At 35.1% G+C, this 21,060-nt stretch overlaps 1 protein-coding gene across 1 annotated transcript; it reads right to left on the minus strand.

The window, feature by feature from the left end:
- Positions 1-14,828: 14,828 nt before the first annotated feature.
- LOC121783861 (ethylene-responsive transcription factor CRF1-like) lies at positions 14,829-16,078 on the minus strand. The gene has a single exon (XM_042182036.1). The coding sequence runs from the start codon at positions 15,908-15,910 to the stop codon at positions 14,909-14,911; it is 1,002 nt and encodes a 333-aa protein (XP_042037970.1). The 5' UTR covers positions 15,911-16,078; the 3' UTR covers positions 14,829-14,908.
- Positions 16,079-21,060: the final 4,982 nt, after the last annotated feature.

Below are 21,060 nucleotides of genomic sequence, written 5' to 3' on the forward strand. Positions count from 1 at the left end.
GAGACATGTGAGAGTCCATATAATGAGGCTTAGAGTTCCCAAAAGATCGTCTTCACTCTAGTCGCGGAGAAAACGTTCACCGGAGAAGTTCCCAAGTTGCAGTACACTACTCAAAGAGATTGGTAGAGGCCAAAAGCATGCTCTCCCAATTTGAATATAACTATAACCATAAAACAGTCAAATTAGTCTGAGGCTAAAGTAAATAATGTTTGTAATTATACCTTTTCCCTTTGGGGAGGTTGATAGAGAAACTCACAGTTGTATCAATATCAGCTTCTACTTCGATCTGCCTGGCGGTGCCGGAGATGTCTCCACCACCACCTTTGGTTCCGCCATTTTCGGGGTTAGAGTTCATGACAATGTACGACTTGTTATGACACACACAACCTCTTCTTGTTAAATAGGACCAATTTTCATTTATTTCTTGGCCGATTATTTATGCATTAGCACTACAGAACAAAGAATTTTCAGCCACAAACAGACATTAATTACTGTAAATATAGAGCAGGTAAAACGTGAGAAAGCTACCTCATTTAGGAATTTGGAGATCCTACATAATCAATATGTCCAGCTACAGTATAGAATTACAAACTCATCTGTTTTTGCGTCCATTTAAATTATGTATATTTTTCTTGATTTTCACATGCAAGTATATATATATCCCAAAGTTATTTCAATTCTATTTGAATTATCAACTTTAATTATTCAAATTATAAGAAAAATATGCATGTCTATTTTCGGGTATAAAATTACGGCCTGTGCGCATATAAAATGCTAACATGGAATTACAAAAAATATGCATGTCAATAGATCAAAATAGAATTAAAATGGCGAAAGTAACATTTAGCCTTTTCTTTATCTAAGTAGAAGAATTATAATTTTCTTGGACATTCTTTCTTCTTTAAGGCATATGAGGCGCGAAAGTAATTTATTTATTTTTCCTTTTCTTTATCCAACAAGAAAAATTATAATTTTCTTGTTGTACCCCTAAGGCATATGGAGTAGTAGTATATTATTACTTCAACTTGCCTCTTGCCTCTTGCACCTTGCACTTTGCACTTTGCACATTCTCTCTTGTTAAATGAGAGAATAGAGAATACATTTTCGATGTGATGAAATTTTATTAAAAATTCGATGTGGAATGACAAATTGACAACGTAAAATAAAGGATAAGAAATAAAATCCCACAAAAAATTATTTGATCTGGCCCATGTTTTCTAGCGTCATCAGCCCATTTTCTTTGTAGGGTATAACAGCCCACTAGAAATATAAATAGACAAAATCAAATGCGCCTATATTGGTTGAATCCAATAACCCAATTAATAAAATGTTACATTCATTGGGTTATTTCGTTTTCGGATTAAAATGTATCAGTTGATAAAATAGAATACCAGCCAAAAAAGGAGTTCAATTTGGCGTGAAGTGATGGGTCACTAAATTGCCGAAAGCTCAACACTTGGAATCCAAAATTGCCAATTCAACAAAACATGATGTGACTATTTCATGATGATCCGAAAGTGAATCTTGTGGGCCTGCTTAAACTCTTATTATAAACATTGATGTTGACCCTCTTTTACTTTATATACTGATTTTTATTGTAATTTAGAGCAATTAAACCATGTTTAAGTTTGAAATATACTTTCATTGCATAGTGGTAGGTATGGTATTTTTTTCATATAATTGTTGACTCAAGTCAGCTTTAAAAAAAATATTATCCTTTTGTGATTTCTCATTTTGATTAAGGGAAGTGGTAATAGTACTTTGCCGACAGGCATAAAAGAAGTTCGTATTTTAAGCCACAATTTAAGTACGACAAACTAAAGTTTGTAACGGAATTTGTCGAATAATATTTTAGAACTAGTTTATTTTAATTTTTAATTGATTGTGAGATGATAACGTTCAGAAATTGACAAAAACTTGAACAATTTCAGCAAAAAGAATGTTGGAAAAGCTAAAGTCGCATGTCTCCGCAACTTTTGACTTCGCAAACATACACTTGCAGTATGCTTAATAATAATAATAATAATAATTATTATTATTATTATTATTATTATTATTATTATTATTAATTAATAATAAAATAACACGCGTGGATTTGTAATTAAAGGTCCAAATAAAGCATAACCAATCAAGATATACACTACTTCAATGTAACACTGTTTAAGACATTCCTATGTTGGCGGCTGCCTTTTTGTCGCTACTTTATTGCATTTTAATTTTAAAACAATTTTCTTTATGCCTACGTTTGAACATGAAGATAATATAAATGTACATTGCCTTTACATTTTATTCACATGTTGATTTTGATATGCTATGAAATATTATGCAGTTTTTTCTTGGTCAAATATTATTTCGTATAAATAACTGATGGGAAAATAAAATGTAGAGCCAATGTTTGCGTGACCACCGCAAATAGGTAGACATGGTCGAGCCCACTCCAAACTCGACTGGTAATGTATAATAGTGATTTAAAACCATGTGACAAGCTATGGTTTGTGCAGATTTTTTGGATTATGATTAGCAATCAATATGAAACAGCAGCATGCTTCACACTGTGTCACTTTATCATTTCGCGGTGTCCACAAAAACTAATTTTATTTTCAAAAATAGAAATATTTTCTTTCATACTTTTTCTCCCATTTTTTGTTCCATTACCTCTTATTTTATCCACCTTATCTTTGCTTCTTTCATGAGTATTTTACTAATTTTTCTATTGAAATTTATATCGCCCATAAATAATACTCCATCCGTCCACGAAAAATAGAACACATTGTGAATGACACGAGTTTTAATGTGAAATTGGTAAAGTAAGAGAGAAAAAAAAGTTAAAGAAAAGTAGTGTTAGTGGAATGTGGGGTTTATATTATTAGTAAAAGAGAGAAGGGAAAAAAGTAAGAGAGAAGTTGTTGAAGATTTTCCTTTTTTAAATGTGCTCTATTTTCCGTGGACAACTAAAAATGATAAATGTGTTCTATTTTTCGTGGACGGTGAGTATTTTTTTTTATAGATGAAAGAAGTATATATCTCTAATTAGTCTCAAACTAGGACAATAATTTTTTATTGTTATATAGAGAACCTTTAATTAATTAATTAATAAGTATTCTCCCATGAAGGTTTCAGCGTACATAACAAAATTTTAGGACTCATCTATTTCTCAGGCCTTTCTGTCCGTCGTTTAATTATTTTATATAGTTATTTTTTATACTACTACTATTTATTTTGTGCATACATTTTTTTCCTAAATCCTCTGACAGCCGAAACACATGATTGAACCGTTCTCCATCATGCCGGAAATTTTTAATTTACATAAGATTATTGTTTTACTACTTATCTTAATTTTTGGCTTGCTTATATATTCGTATTAGATTCGTACTAGTACATTGTATTATTCAATATTTTAAACCATGTAAAGTGCTGTAATAAAGTATATTTATAACCACTTAAAATAGTTTTTGTTAGGAATATTTACTCAAATGTGAACAATAGGATATCATGAAAGGTGTGAAACATTTTCAGATCAAATCAATTTGGTGGTTCTACCAATATTTGATCAGATACAATTCAGGTTTAGAAGTTTCGTATGTAGATTCTGCGATCACCACTTTGAACCGAAAATGATCAATAAGAAGAGGCCTGAAACGAAATGTCGCCCCTTTTCACGAAACGTTGCGTCCCTTCGTTTCTTAACCGATTTTAACTGTTTTTCCAAAGGGTTTCGAAAATTGCAAATTAGTCCTTCGACTATCATATATTATATTTTCGGATGAAATTTTCTATACAGCTCGACCCCAGCCAGGGGCTCTGCCTCTTGGACCCCGCTACTCGGGGGCTCTACCCCCGAACCCCCATCATCATAATGAATTCAAACAAGCGTGCACTCCGCACTTTCCAAACTTGTATGGTGTCTCATTATAATAATATTGATCAATCAAGTTAATCCAATTACACTAAAATAACATACAGTTTTTTCTTGAATTCCAGTACTAGTAAAATTGTGTATCTATTTGGTCATACATTGTCATACTGTAGTGATTAAATGTTCTGTTAATTGTAATATACTATTCCTTGTGTCTCAATTAAGTTGAGTCAAAACTTTTGCAAGCGGAGATTAAGAAATTGTGTTGAAAAGTAAGGAAAGATGAATAAAGTAAAAAAAATAAAGAAAGAATAAAATAGGTGATGAAATAAAGTAAAAGTGATAACATGTTTTGATTTTTTCAAAAAAAAAGAAAGAAGCCAACTTAATTGGACATAAAAAAAAACTCCTACAACTCAACTTAGTTGAAACGGAAATGGAAGGAGTACTAATTAATAAATACTCCCAAAACAAAAGCAAAAAAACGTAGAGATCCAGCCACGTTATATTATCTTGAATGGATGAAACTGATTGTACAATTGAATTCCACAATATCTATCTTTCTCTAAAAGGAGGTAACATCTCATGTGATGAAGACCATCATGACCGAACGAACCACATGTATATAAAATAAAATTGAAATTAGTCGAATTATCTTAAAACAAATGATTCTTTCAAAATTCTGTCATTTAGAAACTACTCTTACCTAAGTAATGGAGTACGTAGTAGAAGTATATATTTATGTGTTTAAAATATGAGTGATGCTAAATGGTCATAATGTGGCCGGCCATAAAAAGTTAATTTAGTCCATTTACATGTATAAAAAAATTAGAATTACCGATATAAACTTATATGTGTGTGAATGGACTTGTGAGTTGATACTTATCTTTGAATTCCATTACGTAAAACACATTAATATCACGAATTAGTGTATACGTTGAGCAACAATCAAGAAATGACAGTAGTAATAAGTTGAGCAAAAACTACGAAAGAGCAACACTAACATGTTGAGCAACATATAATGAATATGATATAAAAGTAAAATCAAGTAGTATTAAACCAAAAATTTGAAAAAAAATTAATTTTTTTTGTTATTTAATTAATTTATGGCTGGCCATAATGTGGCCGCATAACATTATTCTTAAAATATATCCATGTATTCCCCAATTTTAAAAAATGATCATTGTATTATATATATATATATATATATATAGGATTGTATTCAAATCCTTTTCACCTTATATATCCTTTCTCCTTTTTAATCTCATCCATGGATTTCAATGCATCTAATGGCTTAAATTTTAAACTGAAATTATCAAAAAAATTTAATTTTCAACGCTTGGGGGTGAAATAGGGATTAACCAAATTTGTTAGTTATGGAATTGTCCATGAATTACTCCTTTTAGGCTGTATGCAGTTTCAACAAATGATTTCTTCCCAATTTCTCGCTGATTTCTTTCTCCAGCACGCTGCTTTTAATTTTGATAATTTCAGTTCGAGAAATTGGCAGTTCACGATTATAGATCGTAGATTGTGCACGCCGGTGCTTTGTGAATCAAACGCAGACAATTGTAGATTGTGCACGATTGGTCGATAATCAATGGAAGAAGGTTATTCACCCGCTTCTCGCTCATGTTTAGTGGTTTCGACGATTTCATTTTGTAATTGAATATCAGTCGTAATACATAATCAGTGTAGAGCTTCGAGATCGTTTTTCATGTTGGTGTGCATTTGTTCTCAGTCGCATTACATAATCTGTGTAGATCAGCAAAATAATGCATTAAACATAGGCATATAATGCACAGATTATACAAGGTAATGTACAAACAAATAATGAAGAGATTAAACCAAGTAATGCACATCAACATATTCCATATACTCTTCAACAATAAAAACCACCAGTTACATGATGCATACACCAGGATATGCTTATGCATATAAATATTAATATAATGTGCGGAACCATTACAATAATGAACACACGAATATTGCATTAATGTTTACAACAATGACCACCAAAATACAAATAATGACTACATAAGTTAAAATAATGCACACATTTATGTTCTAAGTCTAAATAACATTGTCCAAATACACGAGCTGCAGTAATTCATCTGGGATTGCACATTCATAGTGCGTAGGTTTTTTTTACTGATTTACATAATGTACATATTATATAGTATAATGCGCAGTTTAGTTTCTGTAATGCATTATTTGTGATATGTAATGAACATTTATACTGACCCGTTTAATTTAAGTTGTTCCGTGTTTCGATGTTTGGTTCACGTTTCTTGTTTTCCCTAAGGGTTTTACAAGCCTAGGGGCTAGGGTGTAGTATGTTCTAAGTCAAACAAACGTTGTCCAAATACACAAGCTACAGTAATTCGTCTGGGGTTGCACATGCATAGCGAGTAGGCATTTTTTAAAACAGATATACATAATGTACATATTGTGTAGTATAATGCGTAGTTTTAGTTTCTGTAATGCATTATTTGTGATATGTAATGAACATTTATCATGCTCCGTTTAATTTAAGTTGTGCCTTGTTTCAATGTTTGGTTCACGTTTCTTGTTTTCCCTAAGGGTTTAACAAGCCTAGGGGCTAGGGTGTAGTATGTTCTAAGTCTAACAAACGTTGTCCAAATACACGAGCTACAGTAATTCGTCTGGGGTTGCACATGCATAGCGAGTAGGCATTTTTTAAAACAGATATACATAATGTACCATATGTGAACTGCAATGTATACGATTAACATGGGTCGTGTTTCGATGATTGATACACATTTCTTGTTTCTCCTAAGGGTTTAATAAGCCTAGGGGCTAGGGTATAGTACGTACTCATTAATATCAATGTTCAAACCGATACGAATAATGCACCGAATGGGAACTAATAATGGATATTATTTACTATATAATGCATCATATGTGAACTGCAATGTATACGAATAAGATGTGTCATGTTTCGATGTTTGGCACACGTTTCTTGTTTCCCCTAAGGGTTTAATAAGCATAGGGGCTAGGGTATAGTACGTACTCATTAATACCAACGTTTAAAAATAGCGCGTGTTGAAGTTATACATAATTAACGTATTATGAAATGTACATATTATAAATAGTAAAGTAATTCTTAGGTGCATAATTAACTCGGTGAAGTACCCATTAGCCCATTGATAGTTCGTATTCCCTATAACATTCAAAATAATGACAAGTTCTCGCTACATAATGCAACGTTTTACTCAAATAATGCATATATCTGTCTACCGATGAATTTATATCCACTTTTAATATACCATGCGTCCCTGAACATAGATAATGTACAAGTTTGTTTGACTGATGCTCAAAGTGGTAGTTAACTAATTTGAGCTGAACTAGTTATTGCTTCTGACAGTCGTTTGCGGAATTTCTGGGCGATTCCCACAGGCAGGATATCATCGACTGCGTCTCCGATGTCAATCCTTAACTGCTTCGTCCCTGTCCAACAACAGTAAAATGCATCATGAAACATGCAATATAATGCATAGAAAATAGATATATACTGTACAGATACTTCAAAGTAATGAACATCAAACTTGCATTCACTACTTTACCAATGTCCAACAGCAGTCGTACTGCATTCATATAGTTACGTAATGCAGTCGTATATGCATATAATGCAGAGATTATAACAAGTAATGCACATACACATATTTCATTTACTCTTTGACAATATAAAACAACAACAAACATAATGCATGCATATAGGCAAATAATGCAATCAGATAGGCAAATAATGCAAAGATTATATCAGGTAATGAACAAATAAATATTCCATATACTCTTTGACTAATATAACACAACATTGACATGATGCAAGATACATGATATATAATGAATAAAAAAAGACACATAATGCACAGACTCATTCAATTAATGAGCATAAAACTATTGCATTCACCATTTCACCAATGACCAACGGCAGTTGATTGAAGGTTGTAGCATTGAATATAATGGCATTCATATAGGTACATAATGCAGTCGTATATGCATATAATGCAGAAATTATAACAAGTAATGCACATACACATATTCCATTTACTCTTTGACACTATAAAACAGCAGTAAACATAATGCATGCATATAGGCAAATAATGCAATCATATAGGAAAATAATGCATAGATTATATCAGGTAATGAACAAACAGTAGTAAACATAATGCATTCTGCGCTATGAACAAATAATCTACAAACTCGACTACATCTTTAAAGAATTAAATTTAAAATATGTCAAGCACAGAAACAGAGCAACGGCCGAACAGAATCTCACCCTCTTTCTGGGATTGTTGGGGATTTGAAGGTCTTCCTCTTTTAGTCATTACATAATCTGCGCTTAACAGCAAACAATGAAAAACCTACAAAATTTTGGCAACAAATACTCGCGGTTTAATTGAAATCGATTGAATCGTGAACGCTTGTTAAAAAACGTAAAATAAACGACCAAACCCTACCTGCTGTTGTAGTGCAGTGAAATCTTGTTCAAACCGGAAAGGGATATTGGAAAGCAAGGGAACCAGCGGTGAATCTCCGAGAAATCGTCGCGATTTTGACTCGGCGGCGGCTAGGGTTTTTGCTAAATTTGGAAAATGAGAAGACGCTTATTTAGAGAGAATCGGGAGTGAGATTGTGAGTAAATGCGTGTGATGATGGAAACTAGTGGAAGATCCCGCTTAATTTTCGCCAAATACGTTTTCAGCGGTTTTGATTACACAAAATGACTAAATCACCCCCATGATGCACCAAATTGGTCAAATAATGAAGCGCGGGATGATAAATATGCTATTAATCTAGAACGTCCATCCTCCAGATCCAACGACCGAGATTGCGAAGAAACTTAAATCTAAGGGGAGAAAAGGAGTTTAACACTACCATATATATATATATATATATATATATATATATATATATATATATATATATTTGTTCTTTTCTTTATAGGTATTCATGATGGCATTCGCTAGGCGAGCAATGAGCCGCGGCAGTGGGAGCCGTTACAAAGAAATAAAGGAGTATATATATATATAATGATTTACTGTATATATTTGTCTCTTTTTCTACTATCACTGCTTACTGAAAGAAAAAACCAACAAATTGATAGTAAAAGGTGAAAAAAACAGCTTTCTCTCTGGATAAGAATTTTAAGGTCTGAAAGCTTACAACAACATATAAATATTTATTCCTTCATATTGTCTCCATTGAATTTCGAAATATGAACCAAAAATATCTATGTGGTACTAGACAACTGATTACTGATATGTATCTTAATTCCTTCTCCTTCATTCTTCTTTTTTCGGGTGAATCATTAAATGCACATTTAACACTTTGTATTGTTCTCTCTACAGAGATTCGTGTTTATATTCAAAACATTACTCTTACAATAAAACCGATTAAAGAATTAATTTGCTTCCATTTGCATATTACACCAACAATAAGACAAAATTGAATAAATGTCCCAAACGCAGGTACTCTCTCATTTATAGAGTATTGTTTTTTCCCATAAAAAAATGTATAATTTATACTGAGACGGCCTAAAAAGGAATACAATTCACTTATAATAGGACGGAGGGAATATAAAATAGAGTAAACACACTTCAAACGAAAAGGTAAAATCGCGTAACTAGTCCTTCTATGTAAATTATGCATGAACGCCCAAAATTGACCCATTGCCCATATTTATGTCTCATAAATTGTGTTTATTCCAATGTCTCCTTCATGATATGTTGATGCAAATTTGATAAACATTAAATTTTCACTCATTTTCTTTTATCATAAAATAGGCATGTATGCTAATGATGATGAGGGCGACTTGCTGCCAATCCCCTTCACACATATTTCTTCCTTAAGTTGCTACAATCTACCTCAATCCCAACATCATAATATAGTGCATGTCATTTTCAACTACCATTATATTCACATATTGAATTTTAATTTTTATTTACATTTCCCTATATATTTAGAGTTGTTTGTGTGAATGTATAGTGTGCGTTGTGTGCATTGTTGTGTTAGTCTATGTATATATATTGTGTGCGCTTATTTCAAATTTTAAATATTTACTTTAAGCACAGAATTCAAACTGAAGAATTGAATGATTTGACATTAAGATTTAATTTATACTACTATATCTTAAATATAAGCATATTTAAAATAGTAAATTAGGAATTAAAAATGTTAAATTCCAAATCCACACACACCATATAACATTATTCATATCACCAAACACTAACTTAATGATATGGTTTACATAGTCAAAGATACATATAGTTGTTCGAGATAACCATCTTAACTAGCTTTATTTACAAATAAAAATTCTTAACTAGGGCTGGGAAAATATACCGAAATACCGCACTTACCGTACCGAAAAAATACCGAAAATACCGAATTTTCGGTATACCGTACTTTTCGGTACGGTATCATACCGTACCGACAGTTTTAGGTACGGTAAAGGTATGCAGTTTGCATATACCGCGGTATACCGCACCATACCGCAATTGCGGTATATACCGTAAATTTGCGGTATATACCGCAATTGTGGTATGGTTCGGTATGATGCGGTATACCGCAAATACGGTATATACCGCAGATATATACCTGGGTTTTTAATTTTTATTTGGATTTTTCTTTAATCGAGAGATTAGGATTAAGATTTAATCTGCTGACGCGGGTGATTACTCATTCTTTAGTCATACGCGCGCTATATAGATTATCGAATAGTAGTAATTATTTTATTGATGAAATTTTGAATAAGTTTACAATATTTGCAAAATTAATTTAACATTCGGCAGTATTATGAAGAATTGAAGATCATATATGTAATTCAATTCAAAATTAAGGCCATAAGCTATTTTTCATTAATTAGTTTGTGTAGTTGTTGACCTACTAACCACTAATACGGCGTATTTAGACGTTTGGACGTTCCAACTGTTTTTTACAATAAAATGATAATTTACATTAAAACTCGCATAGTCAAACTATCATTTTATGATGCAAAAGTATCATTTTATCATCCAAAAATCTAAAACTACCATTATGAAACAATAGTATCATTTTATCATTTGAAACTATCATTTTATCCCCTCAAACTATCATTTTATGATGCAAAAGTATCATTTTATCATTCAAAAATCTAAAACTATCATTATGAAACTAAAGTATCATTTTATCATTTGAAGCTATCATTTTATTCCATCAAAGTATCATTTTATCATCCAAAAATCTAAAACTATCATTATGAAACAAAAGTATCATTTTATCATTTGAAACTATCATTTTATCCCCTCAAACTATCATTTTATGATGCAAAAGGTATCATTTTATCATCCAAAGAACTAAAACTATCATTATGAAACAAAAATATCATTTTTTCATTTGAAACTATCATTTTGTCCCCTCAAACTATCATTTTATGATGCAAAAGTATCATTTTATCCAACCAAAGAACTCAAACAATCAATTTATCATGCAAAAGTATCATTTTATCATTTTAAACTATCATTTTGTTCCCTCAAACTATCATTTTATGATGCAAAAGTATCATTTTATCATCCAAAAATCTAAAACTATCATTATGAAACAAAAGTATCATTTTATCATTTGAAACTATCATTTTTTCCCCTCAAACTATCATTTTATGATGCAAAAGTATCATTTTATCATCCAAAAATCTAAAACTCTTATTCTTTTTTTCATACTTAACTAAATTTACATTAAAACTCGCATAGTCCATAAAATCTTTATTTTTAAGGAACTAATGAGGTAGAATAAAGAAAAATAAATAAAGTACTTGAAAATTAAAATTTCATTTTTATTAAAAAGAATAAATATGGAGTATCATTTCATTTGGACGTTCCAACTATTGTTTACATTAAAATGATAATTTACATTAAAACTTGCATAGTCAAACTATCATTTTATGATGCAAAAGTATCATTTTATCCAACCAAAGAACTCAAACAATCAATTTATCATGCAAAAGTATCATTTTATCATCCAAAAATCTAAAACTATCATTATGAAACAAAAGTATCATTTTATCATTTGAAACTATCATTTTATCCCCTCAAACTATCATTTTATGATGCAAAAGTATCATTTTATCATCCAAAAATCTAACCATCATTATGAAACAAAAGTATCATTTTATCATTTGAAACTATCATTTTATCCCCTCAAACTATCATTTATGATGCAAAAGTATCATTTTATCCAACCAAATAACTCAAACAATCAATTTATCATGCAAAAGTATCATTTTATCATTTGAAACTATCATTTTGTCCCCTCAAACTATCATTTTATGATGTAAAAGTATCATTTTATCCAACCAAATAACTCAAACAATCAATTTATCATGCAAAAGTATCATTTTATCATTTGAAACTATCATTTTGTCCCCTCAAACTATCATTTTATGATGTAAAAGTATCATTTTATTATCCAAAATTCTAAAACTATCATTATGGAACAAAAGTATTATTTTATCATTTGAAACTATCATTTTATCCCCTCAAACTATCATTTTATGATGCAAAAGTATCATTTTATCATCCAAAAATCTAAAACTATCATTATGAAACAAAAGTATCATTTAATCAGATTATCCATAGTGTTTAAGAACGAAATTAATCAATGTCAATATCACTCTCATCTCATGTATTAAATCATTCCACAATAAGAACACAAATATAACCATTCAACACTAGCTACTGAGCTAAAATATAGAACTTCCTTCTATAAGAAAAAATATATGTTTAAAATATAGGGATTAAATATTTTTTTTCATAAATAAAAATTTGAATATTCGCCTTCAATATATTCTATTGTAAATATGTAAAGCCCGAATTCAGAAATGATTGTCATTATCTTTATAAAATATATTATTATATAATTTTATTAAACATAATACATAATTGGGGAGGAATTCGGTATTCGGTATACCGTACCGTGATTTCGGTATACCGCATATTGCGGTATACCGGTGATTTTGGTATACCGCATATTGCGGTATACCGAAATCACGGTACGGTATACCGAAATGTCGGTAAGGTATCGGTATCGGTATCGGAATTTTGGTATACCGACTTTTCGGTATACCGGCATGCGGTATACCGAAAAAACGGTACGGTAAAGGTATGCATTTTGGCCATACCGCACTTTTCGGTACGGTATGCGGTATGCCGAAAAAACGGTACGGTAAAGGTATGCATTTTGGCCATACCGCACTTTTCGGTACGGTATGCGGTATGGTCATTTCGGCGCGGTATACCGTACCGTTCCAATCCTATTCTTAACTGATAGTTTGGGTCCCAAAATATTTTACGATGATTAGCTAGAGTATACATTCAAACTTAATTAAAATTTTACCTTTATTTAGGATTGCTAGCTTTTAAAATTTCTAGAGAGCCGTGTAATTGCAGCTTAATTTGTTTATATGAATGTATTAAAAATGAATTCCGAACCCGTTAATTATGGTATCGTCAACGCCTTTTCAAATGGAGTATTTGGTTAATAAACGAACAGTGAGATAAATAGTGTTTAGACATAATCATTTCACTGTAGGGGTTTGTCTCGACTGCTTACTGCGATAAGACTTGCCGTAATTTCAATATAAATAAAAATATTAATTTCATAATGTATTTAAAAATACTAATAAATTTTCTCTTATAACTATATTTTTTCATGATCTTAAATCATCATATCTTTTTGTACTAATAAATAGAAAAATGTAATAATATACAGAAACTCGATTAAAATAATTATCATTATTTTTATTAAAATTTGTAGAAATGCTCTTTATGGCCAGCTATATTCTTACTGCATAGCTTTTTTGTTTTCTTATTAATTGCATGCCTTCCCAATCTATTACCCACGCACGCATTTAATTTTATATATTATTTAATGTGGGGACTTATAATCACGGTGCACTGACCATGGTGAGAACTTTTAACTTTCGCCCTACAAAAATTCTATTATTTGCGTAAAATCCAAGTTATTTTTATATATATAATGGACCATGTTCATTATTTTTCCTACAGGACTTCTGAGCCCACAATATCGTCAAATAAATTAATTACACTAAACAATTTTTGTCTAATTATATTTTTGGGTCCGTCACTAATACATACGTCAGTCAGTCGTACTTCACTTATCCACACTCATATATATTGGCTCTAGTATCTCAAATTGTATTATGAATTCGTCACTAATTATACCTACTTGTTAATGATGCATAGTCACTTATCCATCCATATTCATATATGCCGGTTTCAATATCTCAAATTATATTCTGGATTCGTCATTGATTATCAACACTTTTTTATGTACGTCACTAATCCATATTCTCATATGTTGGCTTCAATATCTCAAATTATATTTTGAATTCGTTATTAACGAGAACCGACACACACCCGTTTATGTTGGCCCCAATATTGGAAGACGAAACTGACTACAATTAGTAAGTAACAAAATAAATGCAGACAGCAGAGAAGTTGTTCTCTTCTTTTCCGAAGGAGATGGTAGCGAGGTTCAATGAAAGTAAATGCATCAAATTAAAAGCGTTATATAATTGCATTTCAGTATTTAATTATTTTCCGTGATTGATAAGAATTTAATAACCCGTACAAAAATTAAGTATAGAAGTTTAATGTTTGTTCAAATTTCACTGCAGAAAAATCTTTCACAAAAGAAAGAAAAAGATATGGTTGTTCATCTTTTACACTTGCAAGCTGCAAGGCCTAGTCAAATATACAAACATGCAGCTAATCTAGGCTCCAAATCAAATAAAAGTAAAGCAAAAAATAGAATATATTCAAATATAATCTTCCATTTTATTGCTCAACATGTATATCACGGAAAATAATTAACAGAGATTAATCAATCTCCGCTACTAACTAACTACATTTGACTATGAAATAAACACTGTAGTAAAATAAAAGCCGATAGATGGAAAAAAGACACAAAATTTGCCGTTAAATCGGCATTTTCCGGCTATATATGTTAGTAGTATAACATACTTAACATAAATCATATCGCTAAGAGTGCATCAGCGGCGCTAAAATCATTCATGTCTTGAAAATAGTCTTCGACATCGAGCGAACCCAGTTCTTGAAACGAATCCTTAACATCTCCAAGCTTCACGTCATTGAGGGGAGGGAAATCGTCGAATCTCATCGTGAAATCGTTGAAAAAACTCGGATCCTGGCTGAATAAGTTCTCTTGTGGCTGAAAATCGAAAAAATTGTTAACAAATGGAATGTTCAAATATTCATTGGAGTAATTAAGTGCCATGCTTATTTCCCCTTGACACTCCTGCACCTCCGAACCGGTAAAAATCGGATCGGACCGGTTTATATCATGAACCGGGACAACAGAATGATTTTGCCCCGGTTCAGTGTAGTCACTCGTGTGACTACTCTGACCGGTTTCGTTACTCAAATTACTACTCTTTCGGCGGAGGACAGAGATTGGAGAGGAAATGTTGTGTGATTCATCACTGGTCTCGTAGCCGGAATCGGAGGCGGGTTCTTTCACCGGCGGGGAGGTGAAGTTGGTCTGAGCAGCGGCGCCGCGGAGCTTAATGGCGGCGTTGTCGTAGACCATGGCGGCCTCCTCGGCGGTGTTGTAGGTGCCTAGCCAGAGCCTGACCCTTCTGCAGGGGTCTCTAATCTCGGCGGCCCATTTCCCCCACGGCCGCTGCCGCACGCCTCTGTACTTCCTTGCCGCCGGAGCTGGCGCTTTCATCGGCTTGGGCTTGGGCTTCGGCGGCAGTGTCTCCGCAGCTCTCATCCCGCCGACAGCTGTCTCCATTCTGATTTCGGTGACGTACTTCTTGACACGCTGGCGGCGGAAGATGACGTCGAATTCTTCTTCGTCGTTGTCAGAGGAATCGGTGGCGTCGGGATCGGTCACAGAGATGCGGACAGTTCTTGCGGCGCTCGGCATTTGGGATTTTCTAGGCTTGATGATTTTGGTGGTGGTTTTTTTGTGCTCGGTGTATTTCAATGGGAATAAAATGGTTTGGTCCATGGAGAAAGAGTTGGTGATTTTGATTAACAAACAAATGAAAACATTATTGTAAAGGGACACCGTTTTGAGGCGAGAGGGGAATCAAACCCACGCTTGCAAAAATCTGACAAATGAAAAAGAATGATTCAAAGTGGAGATGGGAAAAGAGATTTTTGTGTGAAAGGGGGAGAGTTTAAGATTTGTGATTAAAACTAGTTAGAGTGAAATGGTTCTTATAGGAAGGGTGAATTGGTTGACGCCAAAAGCAATAATTTGCAAATATTGTATTCCTATCTGTATTATTATTGTGGTCAACTAAACAAATCCTAATTAGATTCCAAAGATGAAGAGAGTGGTGAGGCGTCGGCCGGGGATAACCACTCCGGCGGAAAATACGTGTCGCCGCAGCACCCAAATACACCCGCGGGCCCCGCACCGAGTTGGTCCAATGAGTGACTGCTGACTCACTTCCTCTGCGTGTTTTTTAACCTCGAAGTACGTGCGGTGTGGCCTGCTCACGTGAGCCCCCTCGCCCCACTTTAAATCCAAAATCACCCCTCTCAATTTCACTTCCTTTTTTTTTATTTTAGTACTAGTATTTTATTTTTATGGAGTAGACTCATTGATTAATTTCCGAAGAAACTCATTTGTTGATAACTAATTACTAACAAGTTGTCAAAATTATACTCTCTTTGTAAATAAAAATAGCACGGCTTGTCATTTTGAGATGTCCACAAAAAATAGTCTCAATTCTAAAAATAAAAAAGTTTCTCTCTCATATTTAGCCACTTTCTCTCCATATCTTATTTTCTTTACCCACTTTTTTCTCTTTATCTCTTACTTTCTCATTTTTTCATTAAAATCCGTCTCATCCGCAAATAACTACTCCTTCTGTCCGCCATTTATAGTCCTATTTTAATTCAATACGGATTTTAAAAAATTATTTGAATTTGTGAAGAAAAATTGGAGAATGAGTTAGTGGAATGTGAACCTTACTTTTATACATTAATTTTATAATAGAACGTGAGTGTAATGATTTAGATGAATGTTGAGGTCTATTCACTTAGAATGATAAAAATAAATGTGATTTTAAATAGCGGACACTCAAAATGGTAAAATGAGACATTATTTTACTGTCGGATGGAATATTTTTCGTGGACGGAGGGAGTAAATGGAAAAGATCAACAGTGGCGAGTATTATTATTACCATCATTAATGTAAGGTATTTAGAGAAAGTACATGATTAGCTGTTTACTAGCAGGATGGCGCGGTTATTTTTGGGGTGGTTGAATGCTTATTTACTTTTCTCTTCTTGAATTTTCATTTTTTAGGGGGTGGGTGTGTGAGGAAGTAACATATTTTTAAAACATAAATGCTGTTAAAATAAGCATTTTTACAGCTAGGAGTAACGTGGCGAGCAACCTAGGATTTGCCGCTATTTATAATTCAGTTGTACCGGTTTTTGAGTTTTACCATGTTTTCCGGTAAATTCCATCTATCGAGAAAGTTACCTCCGCCACCTTAACCGCGCGTGTTTGTCAACTCAATTTCGTCAAACTATTTTTTTTGAAAAAAATAATATTTGATGAAGCGGCGAATTTTTGATGTTTGTAAATGCAGGAAATAAATGAAGATCGACACAGAGATTTTACGTGGTTCGATTTACTGAGGTAAATCTACGTCCACGGGGAGAAATGGGGGCAGGTTTGTATTGCTTGATCTGCGAATTACAGCTTACAACACTGGCCTGCTTTATGATATTCTCTCTAGAGAGCTTTTTAGAATTTAACCGAAGAAGAAGACCTTATCTATCTGACCTAGGTTCTATTTATACAGTGAACCAAGATCGTGGCATGCAGCATTTATTAGGTAGTGGATGTCGTGGAGATCGTGGCGACCTTGCATGGGTCCACTATCCTGCATGAGTTAATGACTGCTTGACACCACTAAATAGATCGTCGGTGTAGTGGAGGTGGAAATCTTGCATGAGTCCACTATCTCCTAGTTCGGTCGAATACTGAGACCGAACTGCTGAATTATTGCCGAGCAGCTTTTGCCGATCTGAGAGTAGAGCTTGATGCCGACCTGAGAGCAGAGCTTGATGAGTTGGCTTTCACCGAGCTGTAGGCTGGGGCCGAACTCTTTGGTTGTGCCGAACTGAACTCTTTAGTCACGCCGGACTGATACTCTTTAGTCATGCCGAACTGATACTCTGTCTTGGGCTTTACTGCTGTTGGGCTTGTTTAGTACGTACTCCATCACTACCCCCCCCGAAAAGCGAAGTGAATCACTTCGGCATTCTGGATAAAAGTATGGGGTAAGTTGATGTTTGTCCACGGTCTCATGAAGTGAACTCTTCTTTGACCGGACTTGGTTTGTGTCCTAATTTGGCGAGTTTTATCGCTCGGATCGGACTTTCCGTTGTCCTAATTTGGGGATCGGACTTTCCCTTGTCCTAATTTGGGGATCGGACTTTCCCTTGTCCTAATTCGGCGAGTTTTATCGCGTGGATCGGACTTTCCCTAGTCCTAATTCAGGCAAGTTTTATCGCGAGAATTGGACTTTTGTTGCAGTTCGTTTCAGACGAAGTGCTTGTTTAAGCTGAATTGTGGTCTTGTATCCTCTTTAGAAGCTTTGACGCACAATCGTGGGCTTGTTGCAGCTCGTTTCAGACGAACTGCTTGTTTAAGCTGAATTGTGGTCTTGTATCTTCTGTAGAAGCTTTGACTCACAATTGTTTAGCTTGTATATGTTCTAAGAAGGGGATCAGCCTTCGAAGAACAAGATACCTCAGTAACATTTGTAAGAGACGACACGCACAGAGACAGACAAAACACACAAACAAAACGCACAGAGACAAATAAAGACCAAGTAAACCAAATAAAGCACATTGAGCAAACAGGACTCAAGACTGACTGACCGGACTGTCTCTTACAAATGGAACTTTTTGAGGTTGGAAATGTGCCATGTTCGGGGTACCTGTTCTCCTGACATGTGAGCCAATTTGTAAGACCCTTTGCCGAGGACTTCTGATACCCGATACGGACCTTCCCATGTGGGTTCGAGCTTGCCCAGCTTTTCTGCTCGGCTTACTTCGTTGTTTCTCAGGACGAGATCTCCCACTTGAAATTGCAGCTTCTTCACCCTTTGGTTGTAATACCGGGCTACTTGCTCCTTGTACTTGGCTGCTTTTATGCATGCCAATTCTCTTCTTTCTTCGGCAAGATCTAGCTCGGCTCTCAGTCCGTCGTCGTTCATTTCTGAGGAGAAATTTAGAGTTCGGGGACTGGGTACGCCGATCTCCACCGGAATTACGGCTTCAGTACCGTACACCAGACTGTACGGAGTTTCACCATTGGAGGTTGTGGGTGTAGTTCGGTAGGACCATAGGACTTGAGGGAGATTTTCTACCCATTGTCCTTTGGCTTGTTCTAACCGAGCTTTTAACCCTTTCACCAGGATACGATTTGTTATCTCCGTTTGTCCGTTTGCTTGTGGATGAGAGACCGAAGTGAACCGCTGTTGAATATTCAGCTCTTGGCACCAATTCTTGAACGTCTTGTCGGTGAACTGAGTCCCGTTATCCGAGATGAGGATGTGGGGTATGCCAAATCGGCACACTATGTTCTTCCAGACGAAATCCAATGCCTTCGAGCTCGTTATCGTAGCTAATGGTTCAGCTTCCACCCACTTTGTAAAGTAGTCCACGGCAACGATTAGGAATTTCATTTGCCGAGGAGCTTGAGGAAGTGGTCCCACTATGTCTATGCCCCATTGCATGAAAGGCCAAGGGCTTTGCATAGTGGATAGATCGGTCTGCGGCATCCTTGGGATATTTGCATGGATTTGGCACTTCGGGCATGTCTTGACGAGCTGCACTGCTTCTTGTACCAAGGTTGGCCAATAATATCCCCATCTTAGAACTTTTTTAGCTAAAGCTCTAGCTCCGATGTGGCTGCCGCACGATCCTTCATGAACTTCTCTGAGGATGTAGTCCGTCTCTTCTGGTCCTACGCACCGCAATAACGGCTGGAGGTAAGACTTTCTAAAGAGGACTCCTTCATGAAGTTCGTACCGAAGTGCTCGGCACGTGATCTTCCGAGCTTCTCTCTTATCTTCGGGCAATTGTCCTTGATCCAGATACCGCAAGATCGGCGTCATCCAGTTCGGCGAGCTGGATATTGAATGTACCTCGGCTTCATCAATGCTTCGATGCATTAATTCTTCCGCCTTTGAGCTCGGATCTGAGGCCAACTTACTTAAGGTATCTGCTCGGCTATTTTCCGCTCTGGGAACGCGGATTATCCGAAAATAGGAGAAACTTCGGCTGATGCTTTGCGCTTTGTCCAAATACTTCTTCATTCTCTCGTCACGGGCTTCACTGGTACCCAACATGTGATTTACTATGACTTGTGAATCACAATGGACTTTGAGAGATTTGACGAGCAGACTTTGCGCTAACTGAAGTCCGGCAAGGAGGGCTTCGTACTCGGCTTCATTATTAGTAGTGGGGAATAGGAACCGAAGTGAGTAGGTTACCTCGTGTCCGTCGGGAGCGACGAGTAAAATACCAGCTCCACTTCCCATCTTGTTTGAAGCTCCATCTACGAATCCGCTCCAGCAGTCTGGCGGCTCTACTTCGGATTCCAAGGGCTGTGCTGGTTCGGCATTGGCAGACTTTTTCTGTTCGGCAATGACAGGGATTGCTTGATCGAACTTGGCCTCTGCAAGAAAATCTGCCAAGGCTTGTCCCTTGATGGCTTTCCGAGGTAGGTACTCGATTGAGTGTTCTTCCAGCTCTATGGCCCATTTGGCGATTCTGCCTGATGCTTCTGGCTTGGTCAAAACTTGCCGAAGAGGCAGATCGGTTAAGACGCATACCTTGTGAGCATAGAAGTATGGCCGCAGTCTCCTTGCTGCATTTACTAACGCCAGAGCAATTTTTTCCAGAGGTTGATACCTTGTTTCTGGACCTCTTAATGCTCGGCTTGTAAAGTAGATGGGAAACTGCTTTAGGCCTTCTTCTCGTACAAGCACCGCGCTGATGGTTTGATCTGATGCCGCTAAGTATAAGAATATTACTTCGGCTTCGGTTGGAGCAGAGAGAATAGGAAGCTCGGCTAGATAACTTTTGAGCTCGTCAAAGGCCTTTTTCTGCTCGGCTCCCCACT

This window comes from Salvia splendens, chromosome 21 (assembly GCF_004379255.2).
Source record: "Salvia splendens isolate huo1 chromosome 21, SspV2, whole genome shotgun sequence".
NCBI classification, from domain to species: Eukaryota; Viridiplantae; Streptophyta; class Magnoliopsida; order Lamiales; family Lamiaceae; genus Salvia; species Salvia splendens.